This window comes from Drosophila takahashii, chromosome 2R (genome assembly GCF_030179915.1).
Source record: "Drosophila takahashii strain IR98-3 E-12201 chromosome 2R, DtakHiC1v2, whole genome shotgun sequence".
NCBI classification, from domain to species: domain Eukaryota; kingdom Metazoa; phylum Arthropoda; class Insecta; order Diptera; family Drosophilidae; genus Drosophila; species Drosophila takahashii.
In genome coordinates this window covers 39855953-39874764 of record NC_091679.1, presented here as the reverse complement: position 1 = coordinate 39874764, position 18812 = coordinate 39855953, and the positions used below count along the sequence as shown (strand labels likewise).

The window sequence follows — 18812 nt, the reverse complement described above, 5'->3', positions numbered from 1 at the left end:
TTAAAGATTAAATAGAGATCAATTAAATAAATATAATTTTTATGGGTTACTTGTTGAGTTGAAAATAGAGATTAAATTAAACATAATTTTAACCAATATAATTAAATATTTTTTTTTGATAAAATTTATAAATAGATACAACATTTTTTGCTAGCTTGTTAAAAAATTAAAATTTGGATTTATAAGAAACTCTAAAATTTCAGTTAGAGCTCTTACTCATAGATTTTCTTTGTAATTTTCTCGCCGTGTGGCTGCATTGCAAACACGTTTTTCCTCGCACATACTCGCATCAAATGCCGAACGACAATTATGAATTTTATTTGTACACTAAAAAACGCCATAAAAGATTCTTGGTAAGGCAAACACATGAGATACACAGACGGCGTAGACGGAGCAGAGAAATAAAACCGAAAACGAGCAGCTTAAGCTTGGCTCTCAAGGTCTTCTTGTGGATCTGTCTCCGTCTTTTAGCTCCGGTTGTGGCTCTATTTTCTGTCTATCTGTCTGTCTGACTATCTGAACTTGCCCCAAGTACCGAAGAGAGTCCGCTTCTGGCTCTATTTGCCCGAACCGAAGGCTAAGCAAGAAATTCAAGTAATTGCGGCCATGCGAAAAGCCGAGAAAACCAGAAATCGCAAATTTCTGTAGCACGCAATGATTTGCCAAAAAGCTCTGTTTCGACGGTACTTTAATGTTGGCTCTAAAGTTTTTTACTCTAAACTCTAATCTGAAATTCCTACGGCCTGTTCTATTTGCAGATTACGTCAGGAGAGCGATCTTTTGTCGAGACAGTCGCATCATTGGTCGGAGAACGATCTGTCCTCCGTCTGCAGCAACTCGGTGGCTCCCTCGCCCATTCCTCTCCTGGCCCGCCAGTCTCACTCCCATTCGCATTCCCATTCACACTCCCATTCCCACTCCCACTCCCATGGAAACTCCTCCTCCATAGCCTCCTCATCCAGCTCCAGCAACAACAACAACAATAGCAACGGGAGCAGCATCAACAACAACAATAACAACAGCTCGGAAAGCACTTCCTCCACGGAAACCCTCAAGTGGCTGGGCTCCATGAGCGATATATCCGAGGCCAGTCATGCCACCGGCTATAGCGCCATCGCCGAATCGGGTGAGTTTTCTTTTAGCCCTTTAGAGAGAGCAGAAAGCCACGGTTGTTAGTCGAAAATATCACTGTATTTACTAGTTTATTTCATTAAAAAACATTTTTATTTTTCAATTTTAAAGGTTCTAACTTCTTTTTAACCAATTGCGTGTTTTTTGATCTTCTAAGATATCTTTCTTTTGACAAGTTCCCAATATATCTTACATTTCTATCTTTTATGTCTTGTACAAAATGATTCATTTTCAATCCAACTTAAAAGTTGGTTTGCATTATAATAATACAATTATACAAATATTCTAAAAAATATAAAAATATATTATAAAAAGAGTGAAATCTTTTATGTATATCTTGTAAAAAATTATTCATTTTCATTCCAATTTAATAGATGGTATTCCAATTTAAAATATGGTATAAAATAGTTATACTCACAGCAAAGTCTCAATACGGATAAACATATAAAATCCTTTTGTGACAAAATGAGATTTAAGCCAACAAAAAATTTTTTTTCTTTTTAATATTTCTACAAAATTTATTTTTCTTTTTGAACGTTAAAAATACAGTTTTGCTTAATTATTTTCAACTATTGTTATCTTGCATATTTTCCTATAAAAGTTTATCTCTTTAAGACATATTTCCAGTTTCTATTTAATAAATATGCATTTGGAAATAAAAGTACGCTTATTAGAGAACCAACAATCGTGGCCATAAATCGAGTGGGGGTCACAGTGGCAGTCTGAGCTTTTGGGGGTGGTGAATGGTTGGCCATTAGTAATAAGAGAAGGTTGCCCAAAAATGCTGGGCGACTGGCGAACCGGGCGAACCCACTCCCCCACGACCTTGGCTCACTGCTGCTGGCCCCCTTTTACTTGGCTCTAGACCCCCAGCTCCTTTTAGAATGGTCGAGGACACGCCCTAAACTAAGTATCCCCCTTCTCCCCCCAGTTTCCTCCTCGCAGCTGATTGTGCACAGCTCCCGGGTGCTGACCCCCAAGCGTCACCACAGCGAAAGTGTGCTGGCCCCGGCGATCTCACCCACCGAGAGTAGCAGTGCCTCCGCCTCCATGATCTCCGCGGTGGAGGAGGAGGAGGCTTCGGCCACCCCGGTGGCGGTGCATCATCCACCCCTGCGCATCCAGCACCGCCACAGTCCCAGCTACCCACCCGTGCACACCTCGATGGCCCTGCACCACTTCCAGCAGCAGCAGGATCACCAGAATCACCACCACTCCAACCAGTCGGCACAAAGTTCCTCCCTGGAGTTGGACAAACCTCGCTCTGTCCTCGGGCAATCGCACTCCATGGGCGATCTGCAGCAGAAGCAGCAGCTACCTATCATGGGAATCAGTAGATCCACTGGCCAGCAGCACAAGTCGAGCATTTCGGTGACCATTTCCAGCAGCGAGGCGGTGGTCACAATAGCACCACAACCGCCGGCCGGGAAGCCCAGCAAGCTGAAGTCTTTGTCACTGGAGGCCCAGTCCTTCAGCTCGAGTTCGCCTAATATCGGGGCAGAGCAGAGCAGTCCCACCAGTAGTATCGATTCCTACCGCAGCAACCACCGCCTCTTTCCGGTAAGCACCTACACGGAGCCGGTGCTCAGCAACACCTCGCAGTATGTGCAGCATCCCAAGGCGCAGTTCAGCTCGGGGCTGCACAAGTCCGCCAAGTGAGTAATACTACTTCCTTAATTCCTTAATAATTTATTTAACCCCGGATTAACCCCCACTTAACCCCCAGACTTCCTGTGATAACGCCAGCGGGGGCCACAGTGCAGCCCACCTGGCATTCGGTGGCCGAGAGGATCAACGACTTTGAGCGCAGCCAACTGGGTGAGCCGCCCAAGTTCGCCTACCTAGAGCCCAGCAAGACGCGCATCCTCTCGAATCCTGCCCTGAAGGCCATCCAAAAGAACGCGGTTCAGTCCTATGTGGAGCGACAGCAGCAGCAGCAGAAGGAGGAGCAGCAACTGCTGCGTCCCCACTCGCAATCCTATCAGGCTCTGCATGTGGAGCGCAAATCGCTGCCCAATAACCTGAGTCCCATAATGGTGGGTCTGCCCACCGCCTCCTCGCGGGAATGCAGCTCACCCACTCCGCCACCGCCGCCTCCAAGGACCAGGAGTCTCCTGCCCAATCTGCTGAGGCGCTCCAGTTCGGCCTCGGATTATGCGGAATTCAGGGAACACCATCAGTTGGCCCAGGGTCAAGTCAAAGGGCCCAGCATAAGGAACATAGGCAGTGCCGAGAAGATCAGCTTCAATGACTGCGGCATGCCACCACCGCCACCGCCGCCCAGGGGACGTGGAGGGGGCGTGGTGCCCACGCGACGCACTTCCTCGGCCACCGAATACGCTCCCATGCGGGAGAAGATGCTCCTCCAGCAGGCCGCCGCCCTGGCCCACCAGCAGCACCACCCGCAGCAGCACCGCCATGCACCACCCGAGCGTCCGCCCAAGCATCCCAATCTACGGGTTCCCTCGCCCGAGTTGCCACCACCGCCGCAGAGCGAACTGGACATTAGTTACACCTTCGATGAGCCACTGCCGCCGCCACCGCCGCCGGAAGTGCTCCAGCCACGCCCACCGCCCTCGCCGAACCGGCGGAACAGCTTCGCTGAGGCATCATCATCAGCCACACGTCGCACCACCACCGCAGCCTACGCAGCAGCACCACCCACGCAATCGGCGGGGTCCGTGGTTGGAGCCACCAAGGTGCCACCGCTGGTGCCCAAGAAGCCAACGAGCTTGCAGGTGAGTCATGACTACTGTTTTGTAAATTCAGATTCAGATTTTTATAATCGTATTTCTTTATTACCTTGCAGCACAAACACTTGGCGAACGGAGGAGGCGGCAGTCGCAAGCGACCGCACCACACGACTCCGCAGCCCATCCTCGAAAATGTCGCCAGCTCGGTGGCGCCACCGCCACCGCCCCTGTTGCCGCGTGCCAGAAACGCCGCCCATGACAATGTGATCGCCAGCAATCTGGAGAGCAACCAGCAGAAACGGTGAGTTGTAGGTTTTTAAGTGAGAGGTTATAGTTTGGGATCAGGAAAGATCTTTTAAAGTGCTCTACTTAAATCGGAATTTTAATTATCGAATGGTAAAACTTTATTGGTTGGTTTATAACCCTTACTTCAATAACACAACCATATATTTATCGAATTTAAAAACGCGGAATTAATATAGTACAGCTTTTTAAATTGTTTCATAGTTCGAAACTAGAAAATATTTTTAGAAAATGATCTTCGAGAATTAAACTTCGTTTATGACAAATATGGTAAAGATTTTTAAAAAAGACTGTAGATTTTAACTAGAAATTGTAGTTTCTTCAATCAAACTCTTCAAAAATACTTCTCTAATTTACAAATTCAGAACAAATTGCATTAATTTCTAATTGATTTCTGAAATTTATTAACTTTGATCAAGGGATTCCTATATTATGAAAATGTTTTTACTTTCATTGGGAAAATATTGTATTTAAATACAAACGTTGATATACGTTATTTACTGCCATAAATTAATGACATATTAAAGACTTATTAAGCAAACAATACCTAACAACCGTAAAATTAAATGAAAAATGTACAAAAATCATAATTAGAGAACGTATTCTGTTTCCAGTCAAATTCCCATATTCAAACCCATTATATACCACTTTATTATACCTAGATTTTTTATTAACTTCCTAGTTTCTAAAGCCTATTAGTAGCTTAAATTAAAGAAGTTAGACCTCAATTCAGTATGAGGGTCGTTTGAGAAAATCACACAGCACCAGGTCGCCTCCACTCTGCAGCATCCGTGGGCAATGATTTTGATTTCAGTTTCAGTTTCGACCACTCCCTGGCTCTTTGTTCTTGACCTTATCGAATCCAATTAGCTGTTCAGCTGTGAATGGAGTGCGTGGCACGGTAGCCGGCGAGCTTCGCTGATCTTGGCTAATGAGCCGCTTCCTTCGCCGCCTTCCTTCGGCCGTCAATCAGCATCAGCTGTCGCCTAATGCTTAATTGGATTATGAAATACACTACTCGCTGAGCAGCTCGACTTTCGCTTTCGACCCACTAAACCCGACTTGGCCGACTCGACCGACTCCAATTGCCAATTGAGCCGCCACCTGAGCAGCGGGCCCACAAAAATGTGTCAACCAAACAACGATTTATGTTTTGCTCCTTGGCGTGTGGGCAGCAATATCCACCATCCACTCCCCCCAATTGCCCAGATTCCCAAAATGATTCAGGCACCACACCACTCAATTCTTTGTTCTGATTGTGCTGGTAAAAGCCAATCAAATTGAAAATCGAAATTTATCCGGCCAGCGGGGACAAAAGGTCCATTCTTGGCCGGGCTTACGGGGCTTTACTTGGCTGACATTGATAGATGAACGCCGGGCGTTCATTAGCGCACCGAGCGCATACTTTTTGCATTCACTGTAAGGCATCGCACCCAATTTTCGGGCATTAGATAACTCAGAGCCGCACATTGAGTTCAAGCTGCGGTTGCACAGTGGTTGGGGTTTTGGAATTATTTGGGAAATTCCCCATTAATGAGTCACTAAAAATAAATTGAGTCCAAATTCCGTGAGTTTAAATATTATTGTATTATAATACATTTAAATAACAGAATTTTTTGACTGGGCTACATTCATTGACGATTTATAAATATTTATGTCGATAGATGGTTACACTTTATTTGTAACTTTATAAGATATTTTTACACATCATCAAAAGATATTATTATATTATTATAAAAAGATATTATTTAAAGAAATTATTTAACAGGGCATATAAAATGCATACAAATTTAAATACTTTTATTAATTAAATTTATAAATTAAATTAGGAATATAATACTTTAAATTCTTATGGTAATTGAAGCTTGTTTTTAGTTATTATTACAATGAATACATTTAATTGAATCTCTCCCACTGTTCCTTATAATTTCTATGGGCTGTCATGTTTTTTTCTCTGTTGTTCCTTTTTTCCGTCTTTTTAGGGGGGTGTTTTGTTTTGGTTTTTTTTTTTTGTAGTGGCTCAGTTGACACCGGGGGAGACCTTTGCGGCACGATTTGTTGCAGCAGCAGCATCCAGCACGAGACAAATATTGACACAATTTGTGGCAAAGCTTTCAGCCAGGCTTTCTGCTCAGTTTAGCCTGGTTGGGGACTTAGCCTGGCAACTTGTAAATGGGCTTGTCAGAGGCTTCGTTGTCGCTTGAGCCTGGTCGCTGGGTTCAAATGCCGTTCACCGCGAACGTGCCTAATTTGCATTTTGAAAGTTGCAGCGTGCGGAAAATGGAGCAAAGGGCAGTGTAGTCATCGCTTGCATTTCTCGAACCGACTCACCTGCAGACACTTTTCGAGCGACTTCAATTAGAGCAGTAACAACAGAAAATGGCAAAAAGCCAAAAAAAAACCGAAAACCCTGAGAGGTGTGCCATATGTTCTCTTGACAGCCTCTAATTATCGCCTCGCACAGCCGTTGGCCAAAGAAATAATCGGCAAAGTGCAGGCATTTGCCGAATTAATTCCCTCTTTGGCCATTTGGCAACACTTCAGCTAAGTCTTACCTGTATTATTTTCAAATTAACTGCCAGCATTGAGCATTGAGCACTGCGACCACAGACCACGCGTCGTATGCGCGCTATAAATCACTCATTCGCCGTGTGGCCGCGGCAAAAGGAACAAGCGAAACATAATGGCGAACGCCAGGCCAGACAATTCAATTTATCCAGCCGCCAAGTCGCGACTGTTCCGATGCAGTTGCCGTGATTAGGCCAGCTTGGCTTTCTGGCCACATTTAACAAAGTGTTTGCCATAATTTCTGGTCGCTATCAACGGCTAAATATCGACAGTGCACACAATGATCGATTGAACTTTGCACCAATGACGATGACGATGCAACGGCAGCAGCGACAGATTGGCGATGAGAACTGGCAACAAAAGGTGATTGAATTTAATGGCTTTAGGGGGCTTGGTGTACCGACAGTTCCCTGTACCTATAATAATAATAAAGCTCGTTTAATCCGAGAAAAATCTTGATAGTGGAGGACAGGAAAATATATATATGGAGAACAGGAATATGTTTATACCTTTTATGGTGTTTACAAGGTTCTTTGGTCTCTTGGGTTAACAAAAACTGTTGTCTACTTTTAAGCTTGCTAAAATAAAGCGCTAGAAATTATGCTATGATTTTTGTCATAAAACTTGTTAAAGAGCGGACCAAGATCTCTTTCTCTTTATTAAGAGAGCGAGTTACTTGTAAGAGCTGAATTTAAGCCAAAAACCATTAAAATTAAGAAAAGCAATCTTGTCTAAATCCCAATAAATGTCTCAATTGAATGGCCCATAAATAACCGCTGATCATAAACCGAGAACCCTAGAAGCTAATGGCAAAATTTAGATTTTTATTTGCAATTTATTCTATTGCAAAGAATTCCTGGCTAGTGACTATGTTTGGCCAACAAACCTTTAAGTTTAGCGACTTTTAAAAAGGTTTTAGAGTAAGAGAAACCCCTCTGTTTAGCTCTTTAGTTCTCCCTTAAACTCTCTAGCGCTCTCTTAAACCAACCGGCTCTGCAGTGGAGTGTGTTTAAGGTCTTTTGTGTTTGCGGTGCCGTGTTTTTGTGGCCATCATCCCGCTGACGTTGCCGCAACTTCAAACGAGTGAAATCCGCCGAGGCGTCCGGACGTTCGCGCTAGTTTGTCGCCTGTGTGATAAGTTAAATAAATCAATTGCAATTCGAAATTGGAAATTCGGCAATTAAAAATGTAAAACTCTCGTGACACTTGGCTGCATGTGTATCGATTTCATGTGTTTTTTTTCGCGGCCCCCACTTCCTGATCGCCAAAAACAAAAAATCAAAACACCAAAAAATAAGGAAGTTCAGCAGCGGGTTCAAATGTTGGGCCAACAAACTGCATAGCATTTGCACAAATAACTGGCAGACAAAAGGAAGCAAGATATCACGCAAAGAGTTTGGTTTATTTTGCTGTCATTTGGGGATTGTCTAACATACATATCATATATCTCTTGGATCTTTGGATATCCGCGCGTGTGTGTGTCTGCCGCGTGTGTGTGTGTGCCTTTTGCTCTTCCCAACCAAATTGGATTTCACAATACTGGATACCGTCTACCAACTGAAAATGGTGTTCGGCGGCAAGTTTCGAATCAGAAGGTAAACACACACTTTTTTGCACAACTCAATTGCCAGCCAAGTCGCCTGGTCAGTTAAGTTCAGTTATTATGATCTCAGCTGATAACGCCGGCTATTAACGATCGCCATTAGTCAGCGGTAGCAGGAAATTCTATGAACTACGTTTCTGTTGGCACAGAGAGAGAAATGTGACATCTGTTCTAGGGGATCGTTAAAAGTTTTGATTCATTTTTCAATTACTTGGAAGTAATTGGATCCCTGACAATAAAGAACCCTATTAGATATTCATATATGAAATGTTTTTTTAAGTGTGCCATATGTTTTACAAAGTAATTAAGATTTTTGCTTAATTGTAAAATTAATTGGAAGTGATGTCGGGAAGGAATGTCTTAAAAAAACACTTTAAAATATGTTATTGATGTTAATGTCATAAATTATATATTTTATTTAGGAAAAGTTTCGTAAAGTTTGAATAGTGTTGTAATTATTCTCTAAGGAATTAGTTTTTAATTTTCTTTTTTTTTCTATCTGCACTCCAACTAAGCCGCTTGAAAATGAAAACTAGACTTTTAATAAGAACGCGCGTCAGCCATTGGAGTATTTTATTTTTTCCCAAGATAAGCTTTTCTGTGAGTCGTTTGTTAACTGCATTGCTGTCTGGCTTTTGATCTGAGGTTGCTGCTGGGATCTGGGATATTTGTAGTTGTTGTAGTTGCCTAGTTGTACTAGTTTGTGGCGACGTTGTCGGCTAACTTCAGTGAAACCATATTTAGCATGCTCAATGCCTAACGTCTCCGCTAATGACGACAGTTGTTGTTGGCTGCACGGCGCAAAAAACCCAAACTGTAATAACATAAATTTCTTATAAATCCCCATACTAATTAGAATAATATTTGTTTGACTAATAAAGTTAAATAAATATTAAGAGTTAAATAAGTTGGGCAAATAATATTATTTCGGCAAGAATTTCTTTGGAGATGTGATATATATTTTCTCTCTCTGTGGATCTTTGACTTGTCCCAGGCTCTAACAACTTTAGCCCGAGCTGATAAATTTTCACAGCTGTTGCCTCTCTTTCTTTCTTTCTCCATTATTGCCATTCCCTTTGGCAGCCACGTAGGCGGCAGGTGCAAAACTGCCGCACGTTTCCTTCCCCTTCTCCTCTGCTCACCTCACCACTTAACCATTTAACTTTACCTGCTGCCATGGCAAATTGTCTGCGGACTCACTGGAAACCAAATACAATATACATATGGTTTATTTCTATTTGAATTCCATTTGTATCGGTGTGACCGAGACACGCGTCATTCGCCATAATTCATAACGAGATCTATTGACATTCGGACCATATAAGTGGTAGGTGGGTTACACTTTGTATGGAAAGCCGGCTATCAGTGCAAAGATCTTATCGATTTTTGCTTTTCTGCTGTATCAGTCGGAATGAGAACAATGAGGACCTTTGTTTGGATTGGCAAAGGCGGCTAGAACCGGTTTGGGCCAAGGAACAGCTGGTGGTTGATTGGTCACCCCTAGGAGTGGTCTTTGCACTCGTATCCCGGCAACTGTTAAGGCCAACAACCCTCGAGGGATGTAATAAAATGAGGACACCACTCAAAGGAAACCCCTGTATTATTTAGTTGGTTTTACTTTCACTTAAATAAATTTATCATTCATTTAAGAAGAACATTTTCTCAGCTCGAAAGTACTTTAGTTATGCAATGTCCGTTTGAAAGGTAATTACCGCTTTAATTAAGAATTAACTCAGTCGAATGGATTAGATTTGCCATGATTGGAAAACCCAGCCAACTTATATGCCCGAATTAGTCGAGGGTATAAACCATTAGCATAAAAAAAGAAATAAAATAATATTCAGCTCTGCCGTGTTGGTTCGTTGTTTAGTTTTTTATTTTTATTGAGGCTTCGCACGAATTTCGAAATAAACGACCGGCAAAAGAATTTGCTGTGTACGAGTAAAAATGCTGTTAGCTCAGCGACGACAGAACAGCGAATTTCTTTTGCTGCATAAACAGAAAACTGAAAACCAAAAAGCCAAAATAATCAATAAACATTTTTACAATATCAAAGCAGGGACAAGAATGCTCGATCGATCTTGTTTCCGAGAGATCCATGAAATTACTTCGAACTTCGGGCCAACTTTGATTTGTTTGTGGAGTGTGTGTATTTAGTGTGTGGTGTGTGCCATTCGCAGGGCTAAATGTTTATTGTTTATTGTTATTGCGACGGCCTATTCAACTAAGCAAACATCAAACAATAAATGTTTATTGTGGCCTGCGTGTGTTTTCATTGCCAATCGATTCGGCGTGGAGAACTTGTAATACCAATCAAACAAATCAAACCGAGTTCTTCGCTCTGCTCTAAATTTCTGCCTTGATTTCTTCTGATTTGTTTGTGGTTTCCATTACGAAAACGGGGTATCTGTGATTTGTTCAATGCTAATTATAGGCAAAGGCGACGAGTGTCAAGAGTTTTCAATTAGCAGAGTCTTGATTGTTCTTTACATTTCGGTTGATTAGATTTATGGCTCTTTCTGGGTTCTCCTCGGCCCTAAAATTCCATATTCAGGTCGCAGCACATTTTTTGGAAACGTTTTGCGACTTTTTTTTATGGCTAAACGATCGGCAACAGTTGAACAAACAAAAAATTAATATACTATATAGCGTATATAAATTAACATGCCTTCAATTGAGGGAACAACAACCAGAATTAAGTACACGCGCTCGTATTTCAGTCTTAATAAAAATGTATAAAAATGCCATTTTTTAATCAACGCTGACAAATTGACAATTTGAATAACATCGGGGAAACAAGAGTTGCGGAAGCCTGCTGATAAGGAGATTCTGTTAAACTTAAGCACCGGGGTTCAAGAATCTCACAATCTATCAATCAATCAATCCGGTTCTCTGTATTTATGATAATTAGGTGGTCTCGTAAAACCGAACAAATCGGTTAATCGGTTGGCTTTTCTAATGAGTTTGCCCTACCAGCAATCAATTGTCGGGGTTCTGCGATTACGTAGACGATGCGTACTGGGTACTAATGGTTCGGCTTCTGGGTCGCCCACGATATGCAAATGGTGTTACGATAGACACGTGAAAAGCTCTTCATTATCGCCCTGCTCTGGAACTTTGGAACTTTGTAACTGGGAAATGAGAACTGGGATTTCGACATTTGCCCACAGGTGGGCAGGTCCCAAACTCCAGGGAACTGGGAACTACAAAGAGCCGCTCCACAAATTGCTGGGGGAAAAGCGTTAAACAAAAGCTACCTACGTAGTAAACACGATTGCAATTGTAATTTATTTTTTTGTTTTACGTTCTATATATGTACACCTAAATATATACAACATTCTTACTTTCCCAACTTATCTGAAAGTGAACGGGCACTGCGATCGTTACTCATCAGTCGCAACAGAACTCAAAACTGAAAACAAAAAGAGTGGCTCAGCCAACCATCAAGTACATGAAAGCCCTGGGCATACAGAGCATATTTATACAGATATACCTATATATCGTATATAGAACAAAAAGCCAAATGAAGCTAAATGAGTGCAGAGTGACAAAGGCAAATGGGGGGGAATTCCACGGGTGACAAAAGCGACTTGGCAATGCTCTACAATAAAAGCGGAAGTGTCAAGTGAAATGGGTGGGAAGAGAATGGGAATGGGAGGTGGTGGCCTTTGTAGAAAGTTGGCTCTTCATTGGGATTGGAATTGTGATGAGTGATTATGATTTTGTCTTTCTTGATGTTCTGTAAAGATAGACCAGGGAATTGGGTCTTAAAGATTTCTAGCTAAAAAGATATTATCGAAATAGTATACATAATGGAAAAGGTTTCCTGAAAGACTAGCTATTAATAATATTAATTTAATATAAATGAGAACTGATCCTCAATTTAATATATTCTCTATTTAAATTACGATTAAGTATCAGAAGCATTTATATCCTTAATTATCTTAAGTTTGAAATTATTTCCAACATAATTAAAGATACAAATTTGAAGAGTGCACCTGTTGATCTAGGTCCAATTCCTTAGGTTTTCTGAAGTATTGTGGCATGTGGGCAGGGTATAATTACGACAACGGTTCCCCTACCACAAATAACGCACAGGGGCAAGATAAAGTTGCGGGTTCCCCCAGAAGAATAACAGAAACAGAAAAAGGCAGCAAGTTCAAGTCGAGCGGGCAGCCAAAGTACCGCAAAAGTCAAACAAATGTGGCGGCAAGAGAAAATGAGGGAGATATATACTCATATATATATAGTATTTAGGTTGGGGGTACCTCAGACGAGTTACCCCGAGTTAAGAACATTTGGCATACATTCGTTTTTTGGGATGGGAGATGGGGGACCCAGGTCAACGGATGTGCCTTGTGGCTCCAGCATATTTATATCTCACCTCGGTACAAGGTCAAAATCGTGGTCGAAATTATAGCAGCCACAGTCGATTCAATTAGCCGCGAAATTAATGAATACGAGAGGTAGAAGTAAAAAAAGCAAAGACTAAACGCTCCAGTAACCTCCGGCTGCGAGCGACTTCCTTCTGAATTCGTGGCCAAAAGAGCCACGCAAATCATTAAGAAGCAACTGAAAATTTCACAAATTAACTTTATAACACGAAAATTTCTCGACGCCAGACGAAACGAGCCGAAGATGGTATATCAGATACACCACACATAAATATGGAAAAAATTAATAATTACGAGACGAAAACTGCCCAAAAGGTAAATAAGTCTGGCTTCCTGCTCAACTTCAACTTCAACTTGAGTTTTTCGGCTACTGTAGAAACCCGATTGGATCTCCGAAGACTCCTCTGCAGGGTCTTGGGCTTCGATTTTCTGGTTTTTTGGATATTTATTTTTTTTTTTGTCTTGTGCCGAGCACGAAAATTGCTTTGACACAAAAACAAAGAGAAGAAAAAACCTTTTTATATTTAGTGGGTCACGCGCGTCATGAACAAATGAAAACCACTGGACAGTCGGCCAGCCAACCTACCAACCCACCCAGATGATAAAAATCAAAACATGCGCAAAAACCAAAAAAAAGACAAAAAAAAAACCGAATAAACCAAAAAAAGCAATACCAAAAGCAAAACAAAAAGAGCAGTCAGAAAGCCAAATTAAAATCGGAGCAGCACTTGGCCCGGGTTTCCCGGCCAAAGCGCATGTTTAAATTGTTTGCCTAATTTGGTTTTTTTTTTATTTTTTTCGTATCTTATTTTTGCTTGCCCGCAACTTGGCTCAAATGTATTGCAATTAACATTTTTTACATACAATATATATGTAGTTTTAAACGCAACAATTTCTCATCGGCCTGGGAAGGTTTTTTGGGCAATGAAATGCTCATGAAATATGCAATTTCAGGCATTTGCTGGGTTATTTGGAGTGGGCAATAAAAAACAAGAAGTGGGAATAGTTTGACAAGACCACGTTTTATTTTCGGGTGATTTTTATGGGATTTAATCTGTTTAATTGGGGACTTTAATTATAGCTACCTGCTTTGTGGATTATGAAAGTGGGTTACTCGAGTTTTGATAAAAATAGCATTATTTGTGAAGCCATTTAATCCTTGTTTTTAACGTTAAAAACTATGTTACTGAAGAGAATAAAATTATGGTATAAAAATGATTTTGTTTTTCCATTTATAATGGTTATAAAATACATCTTATCGGGCTTATTTGCTTCGATTTATTACGCCTTGAGGTTTACTTAGTTAAATGGAGTTCACTCAAGATGGGTAATATATTTTGTTTGATATCATGGGGAAATTTAATCTTTTTTCGGTTTTTGTTATAGTTAACACTTAAATGTTATAGAAATTGGTGAATCCCCATAATTCCTGTTTCAAAGTTGTGAAACTACTTAACTTTTTCTTATCGTGTGCATTTGTTTTGGTTTATTGCGCCTTTGGTTTCGACCACTTTGTGGCCCTGGGAAGTTCTCTTCGACCCCTTCTTTCTGCCCCCGATTTCAGTGTTAACTTGGCTATTGCCAAAGCTAATGACCAAGTCGATAACCGCAGCGCAACGCAATCGGGCGTGTCAACTTTGCGGCGATGACTGTCGCTGTCAATGAACTTCGTGGCTAAATTACGTGCCTGCAATTCTTCTGGGTCCCCAGAAAAAGAAGGAAGAAGTAAGGGCCCCCGAATAAAAATCTGCATAAATTTCTGGTTGCGCAATGAGAACTCGCTCGATTGGTGTTTAAATTTTGTGAAAGATTTAATGGCAGATACGTGTAGATCGCATTTGCGACAGTTCTGCGACGCAAAGAGCCGTTCAAATGGGCCCAAAAGCGAGCTGAGCTGAAATTCAATTAGCGACACCCACAGGCCATCCAATTTTTCTCTGCTGATCATAACGATGTGAGTCTGAAAACTTAAAAAGCAATTTCGTTTTATGATAGAACTCAAATTGACACCGAAAATGTGATGGCCGATCGCTCCATTTCGAGTGTCTGGGAATCTCTCATGGGATGGGAAAGCTTTTTAAACTGTTCAATTTCATTGAAATGTGCGTCGCACTTGGAGCAGACATAAAAATCAAATCAAATCAAATCAGCTGAAATAAATTGGGGAGAGGTGGAGAAATGCGTGTGCATTATGCATATTAAAGGCTTTCACTTTCGTTTCGACCAGATAAAAGTATCTCCGATTTTTTGGCAATGCCCTGCACGATGGTAAATAAATACATATACGAATATCTCGATCAGTCGAGCAGCAAATTGCGTGAAAGCCGAATCTCTGGGCCACAATTGTAATGCAAGACGCGCAATGCAGCTATTTCTATATTTATTTCTATGACTGGCCATCTACTATATCTATCTGTATCTGTATATCTGTGTATCTGGCCATGGTCAGCTGTTCGTTGACTGATTGTCAACCAGCCCGATACATCGTTCGTTGTCTGCCTTGTGCTCAATCATTACTGCTAGTTGCATGTTTTATAACGCAGATGATCACATGTACGAGTTGAAGCACTCGCACTTGGCATTGCATGGGCTGCAGAGAGAGAAAAAACGGGGACATATTTGATCTATATTATTAACTGAACTACTAGTGATTTTTATAATAATGATAAGTGCCTGATATAAGGTATTATCAACTTTTGAATACCTGAATTCTTATCATATTGATAATGATATTATTTTTTATATAAATCCCTACTTATTTTACAATTTATTATCATATAATTTTAATATGGCAATTTAAGGTTTACAGTATTGTTTTGATTATAATACTTACTATTATATTTTCTTCACGTGGCGTTCAATAATTCGTAATAATAATTTTGAATACCTGAAATCTTATCATATTGATAATGATATTATTTCTATATGAACGCCCACTTATTTTAATAATCTTAAATGTTTTTCAACTAATCATCTTATCATTTTGAAATTACAATTAAAGGCTAACAGTAATGTTCTGATTATAATACATACTCTTACATTTTCTTCGAGTGCTTAATAATTCGTAAATCCGCCAGTCTAGACAAAGTCTGAGGCGCTGGCCAACTTCGTGATTGATTCCCACAAATGCAAATGAGCAGGGCCAAATGAAATGCAATCAGGCAGGGTTTTATATGTATGCATTCCCATATATATTCCCTATTCTCCGCGGCTGGCTCGCAAAATTGCCGTGGCCATAAGTCAGGGTCATTATTATGCGTGCAAGTTGGGATGTTGGATTTTGCTTTCGTACGTGGCCATTCTGCCGCCGCCTCAAGGCCAAGAGAGTCTGTCATTGCAGCGCCCCTTCTTCGATCCCCCTTCAATCCCCCAACCATCCCCCCAACAAAAGCGTTAACTAAGCTTTTGTGCTGTTCTCCTCGACTCGACCACATGACGAATTCAGCCTCGGCTCATCCAGCCACAAAGAAAACAAAGACCACAAATATGCATCGATCCGCTGATCCTGAGACTCTTGGCGGCCTTTTGCGGCCTTCGCATCACGTTCTTCAGGGAAAAGAGGAAAACCATAAGATGATGATGGGCCTGAAAGGAAGGTAAACAATTTTCAATCAGCCCGGCGAACTTGCAAGCGGCTTCCAAATCCAAATCCAAATCCGAATCCGAATCCCTCGGCTCCCCGACAAACCAATTTGCAATTTAAGCAAATGAAATGCAAACCCAAGCGTACAAATTTCAATTCTTCGCATACGCCGCATCATAAATAAGAAATAAGGAAGAGCAAACGCCCCAAGACGATCTGCATTCCTCGGAGATACATATTTCTATAGATATTATACATACTTGTAAGATCTCAAACACATTTTGGGTCAGCCGCACTGAATAAATCAGAGCAGGCACATTAAATGGGAGCCAATATGTCAGGCTGGCATCTAATTTGTTGGCTAATCAGTTGCAGCTCCCGTCTCCTGGCGACTGGGAAATCTGTGTAAATGGAACGGCGCCGATGTCAACTTCGCCACATGTTCCCCACATCGAACACAGCAGCCCACCGCCTCCTAAACGGCAACTCATCCCATGCCATCTCATCTTCAACTCATCCCAACGCCGCTGTCATCGTTGCCAAATAAATTGTTTAGCTGAATTATGCCATTTATTTTTAGTCACCAAACTGTCTGCCTCCCGCCGTCGCTCTCGTTTTCCCAGTTCTCAATGAAATGCGTTCTAGAATGTTGGGTTTCATGAGGACTTGTCCTACTGACTCATGGTTAATTGAAAAAAAGAGAGCTTACCTTATCGTTTTGATAGCGAATTTAGCCCTGTCGTAAATGGCTCTCTGATAAATCAAACTGCAGAGCTGAACTCATCAAAGTGAAGTATTTTATTAGATAAATTCGATATCTTTACACAGAGAAAATTCTGACGTTCTCATCTGAGTTGAAAATGTTCTTAAAAATAGAAAGGCCTTTTTCAAGTTTAAAATGTTCTAAATGTGCTTGAATTAAGTTGAATTGGTTCTTAAAATCTAGTTGAGCTTAAAATGTTCTTGAAATAAGAACGAATCGTTATTATTTTAGCACATGGTTCTTAAATCAAATCGATTTGGTTCTCAAAAACCACAATATCTGAAAATGTTCTTAGTTTCAGAACGAAAAAGACTAAAGAAAGAACAAAAATTAAGTTGCATTTCAACTTAAAATGATTCAAAACTCTATTCTCTAATTTTTTTGGATTTCCTAGAATGCGTTAGGATGTTGTCGCTTGACACCTAGAACGCACTAGACCATTTTAATTTGCTCCAATACGACTTTACCATTAGATTTGCCCTTTTCGTCTTATATATAATTCCCAACTGGTTCTAGCCCTTCATGAACCGAGCTCAATTCAGATTCTAAGACTTTAAGACTTTTTTTCTGGCTTAAGTCTTTAATAAACTTCCACACTAGCTGGAAGTCAAGTGCAACGCGCACCTTTATAAGGTGTAATGGACAACTACCTTTTTAATATTACTTATTATTTACTCTTATCCTTAGCTAAAATCAAACTCAAAATGCTACAGAATTGAAAGAAAAAAGTGCTGAAAATAGAACAAATGAACTTATATTTGTATCCATTTGATTTAAAAATGTTCTTGAATTAAGAACAAAATCAGCTTGAAAATAGAACAAAGTGAACTTAATGTCGGATTTTTAGCTAACACCATTTCGTTCTGATATTGAGAACATTCAACTCGAAATGAGAACATTTGTGCTTACCCGGTTTTTAAGAACGAATGTTCTTGATTTGAGTGCAATGTTCTTGGTTTTTTTTCTCTGTGTAGTTATATAAAGCATGTGTATACCCTTATAAGCTATAACTACCTGATAAATGATCTTATCTTTTGTTTTGATCAAAGGGTATTAAGTATTCCTTATTTTTTGCCAAGATCTTTGAAAATATAAACCATATATCATAGAAATCAGTTTCTATATATGATATAATAATCGTTTTCACTATATGATATAATGATCTTAATGATCTTATCTCCTTCTTTATCAACCTCTACGCATTCATCAAAGGGTATTGAATGTTCCCCAAGAACCCCACGTTTTTCGCACATATTTACTTAGCGTTTATTTTCAATTTGATGATGGCACATATCACTTTATGTCGTTTTCTCTCCCTATCGCTCCCCGATTTTCATTTTCTCGATTCTCCCTCTCTCTGTCACGCCGAATGTAAATTTTCGCATTTAGCCAGTGCCTTCAGTTTTGTTTTGTTCAATGAATCGCGTTGTCGCGCTTTTATTTTTTCGGCAGTTTATTTGATTTATTTTGCGAGACAATTTGTTCGTGCCCCAAACGATTCAGTCAGTCCGAGATACAAAGTGCCGCGTGCCCAATTGTTTTGATCTTGCCCATCGACTGGGTTCCTGAACCCGCCGGACGGACAATGGCTCAGTGGTTTCAATGGCTCAACTTTCGGTATGAAATGGTAAAATGGCAAAAGCCGTCTAGACAAAAAACCTATTATATTATGCTGAAAATCAGCAGATCAGCCAATCGGCAAATGAGTTAAATGGGAAAATCTCTGACGTCAGGCGATGGAAAAAGGCTGCGGAATGCGTGAAAATAAAAGATA

General features: G+C 40.7%; 1 protein-coding gene and 1 long non-coding RNA gene across 6 annotated transcripts in view; both read left to right on the top strand.

The window, feature by feature from the left end:
* Shrm (shroom) overlaps positions 1 to 18812 on the top strand; it is a 49197-nt gene that overhangs the window by 19266 nt on the left and 11119 nt on the right. For 2 of the 4 annotated variants that reach the window (XM_017142496.3, XM_044393351.2), the window contains 4 exons: positions 759 to 1126; positions 2063 to 2786; positions 2858 to 3869; positions 3941 to 4125. In XM_017142496.3, coding sequence (XP_016997985.2) covers positions 759 to 1126; positions 2063 to 2786; positions 2858 to 3869; positions 3941 to 4125 — 2289 coding nt within the window. Of the gene's footprint in view, positions 1 to 758; positions 1127 to 2062; positions 2787 to 2857; positions 3870 to 3940; positions 4126 to 7766; positions 8291 to 18522; positions 18656 to 18812 lie in introns of those variants that run through there. The other 2 variants (XM_044393352.2, XM_017142497.3) reach the window with 2 other exon arrangements.
* Positions 9379 to 9953, top strand: LOC138912286 (uncharacterized). Of its 2 annotated transcripts, none has more exons than XR_011417809.1 (2): positions 9379 to 9625; positions 9705 to 9953. It is a non-coding gene; the product is annotated as an uncharacterized lncRNA (long non-coding RNA). The 2 variants fall into 2 exon arrangements; XR_011417808.1 differs by having other exon boundaries at positions 9379 to 9629.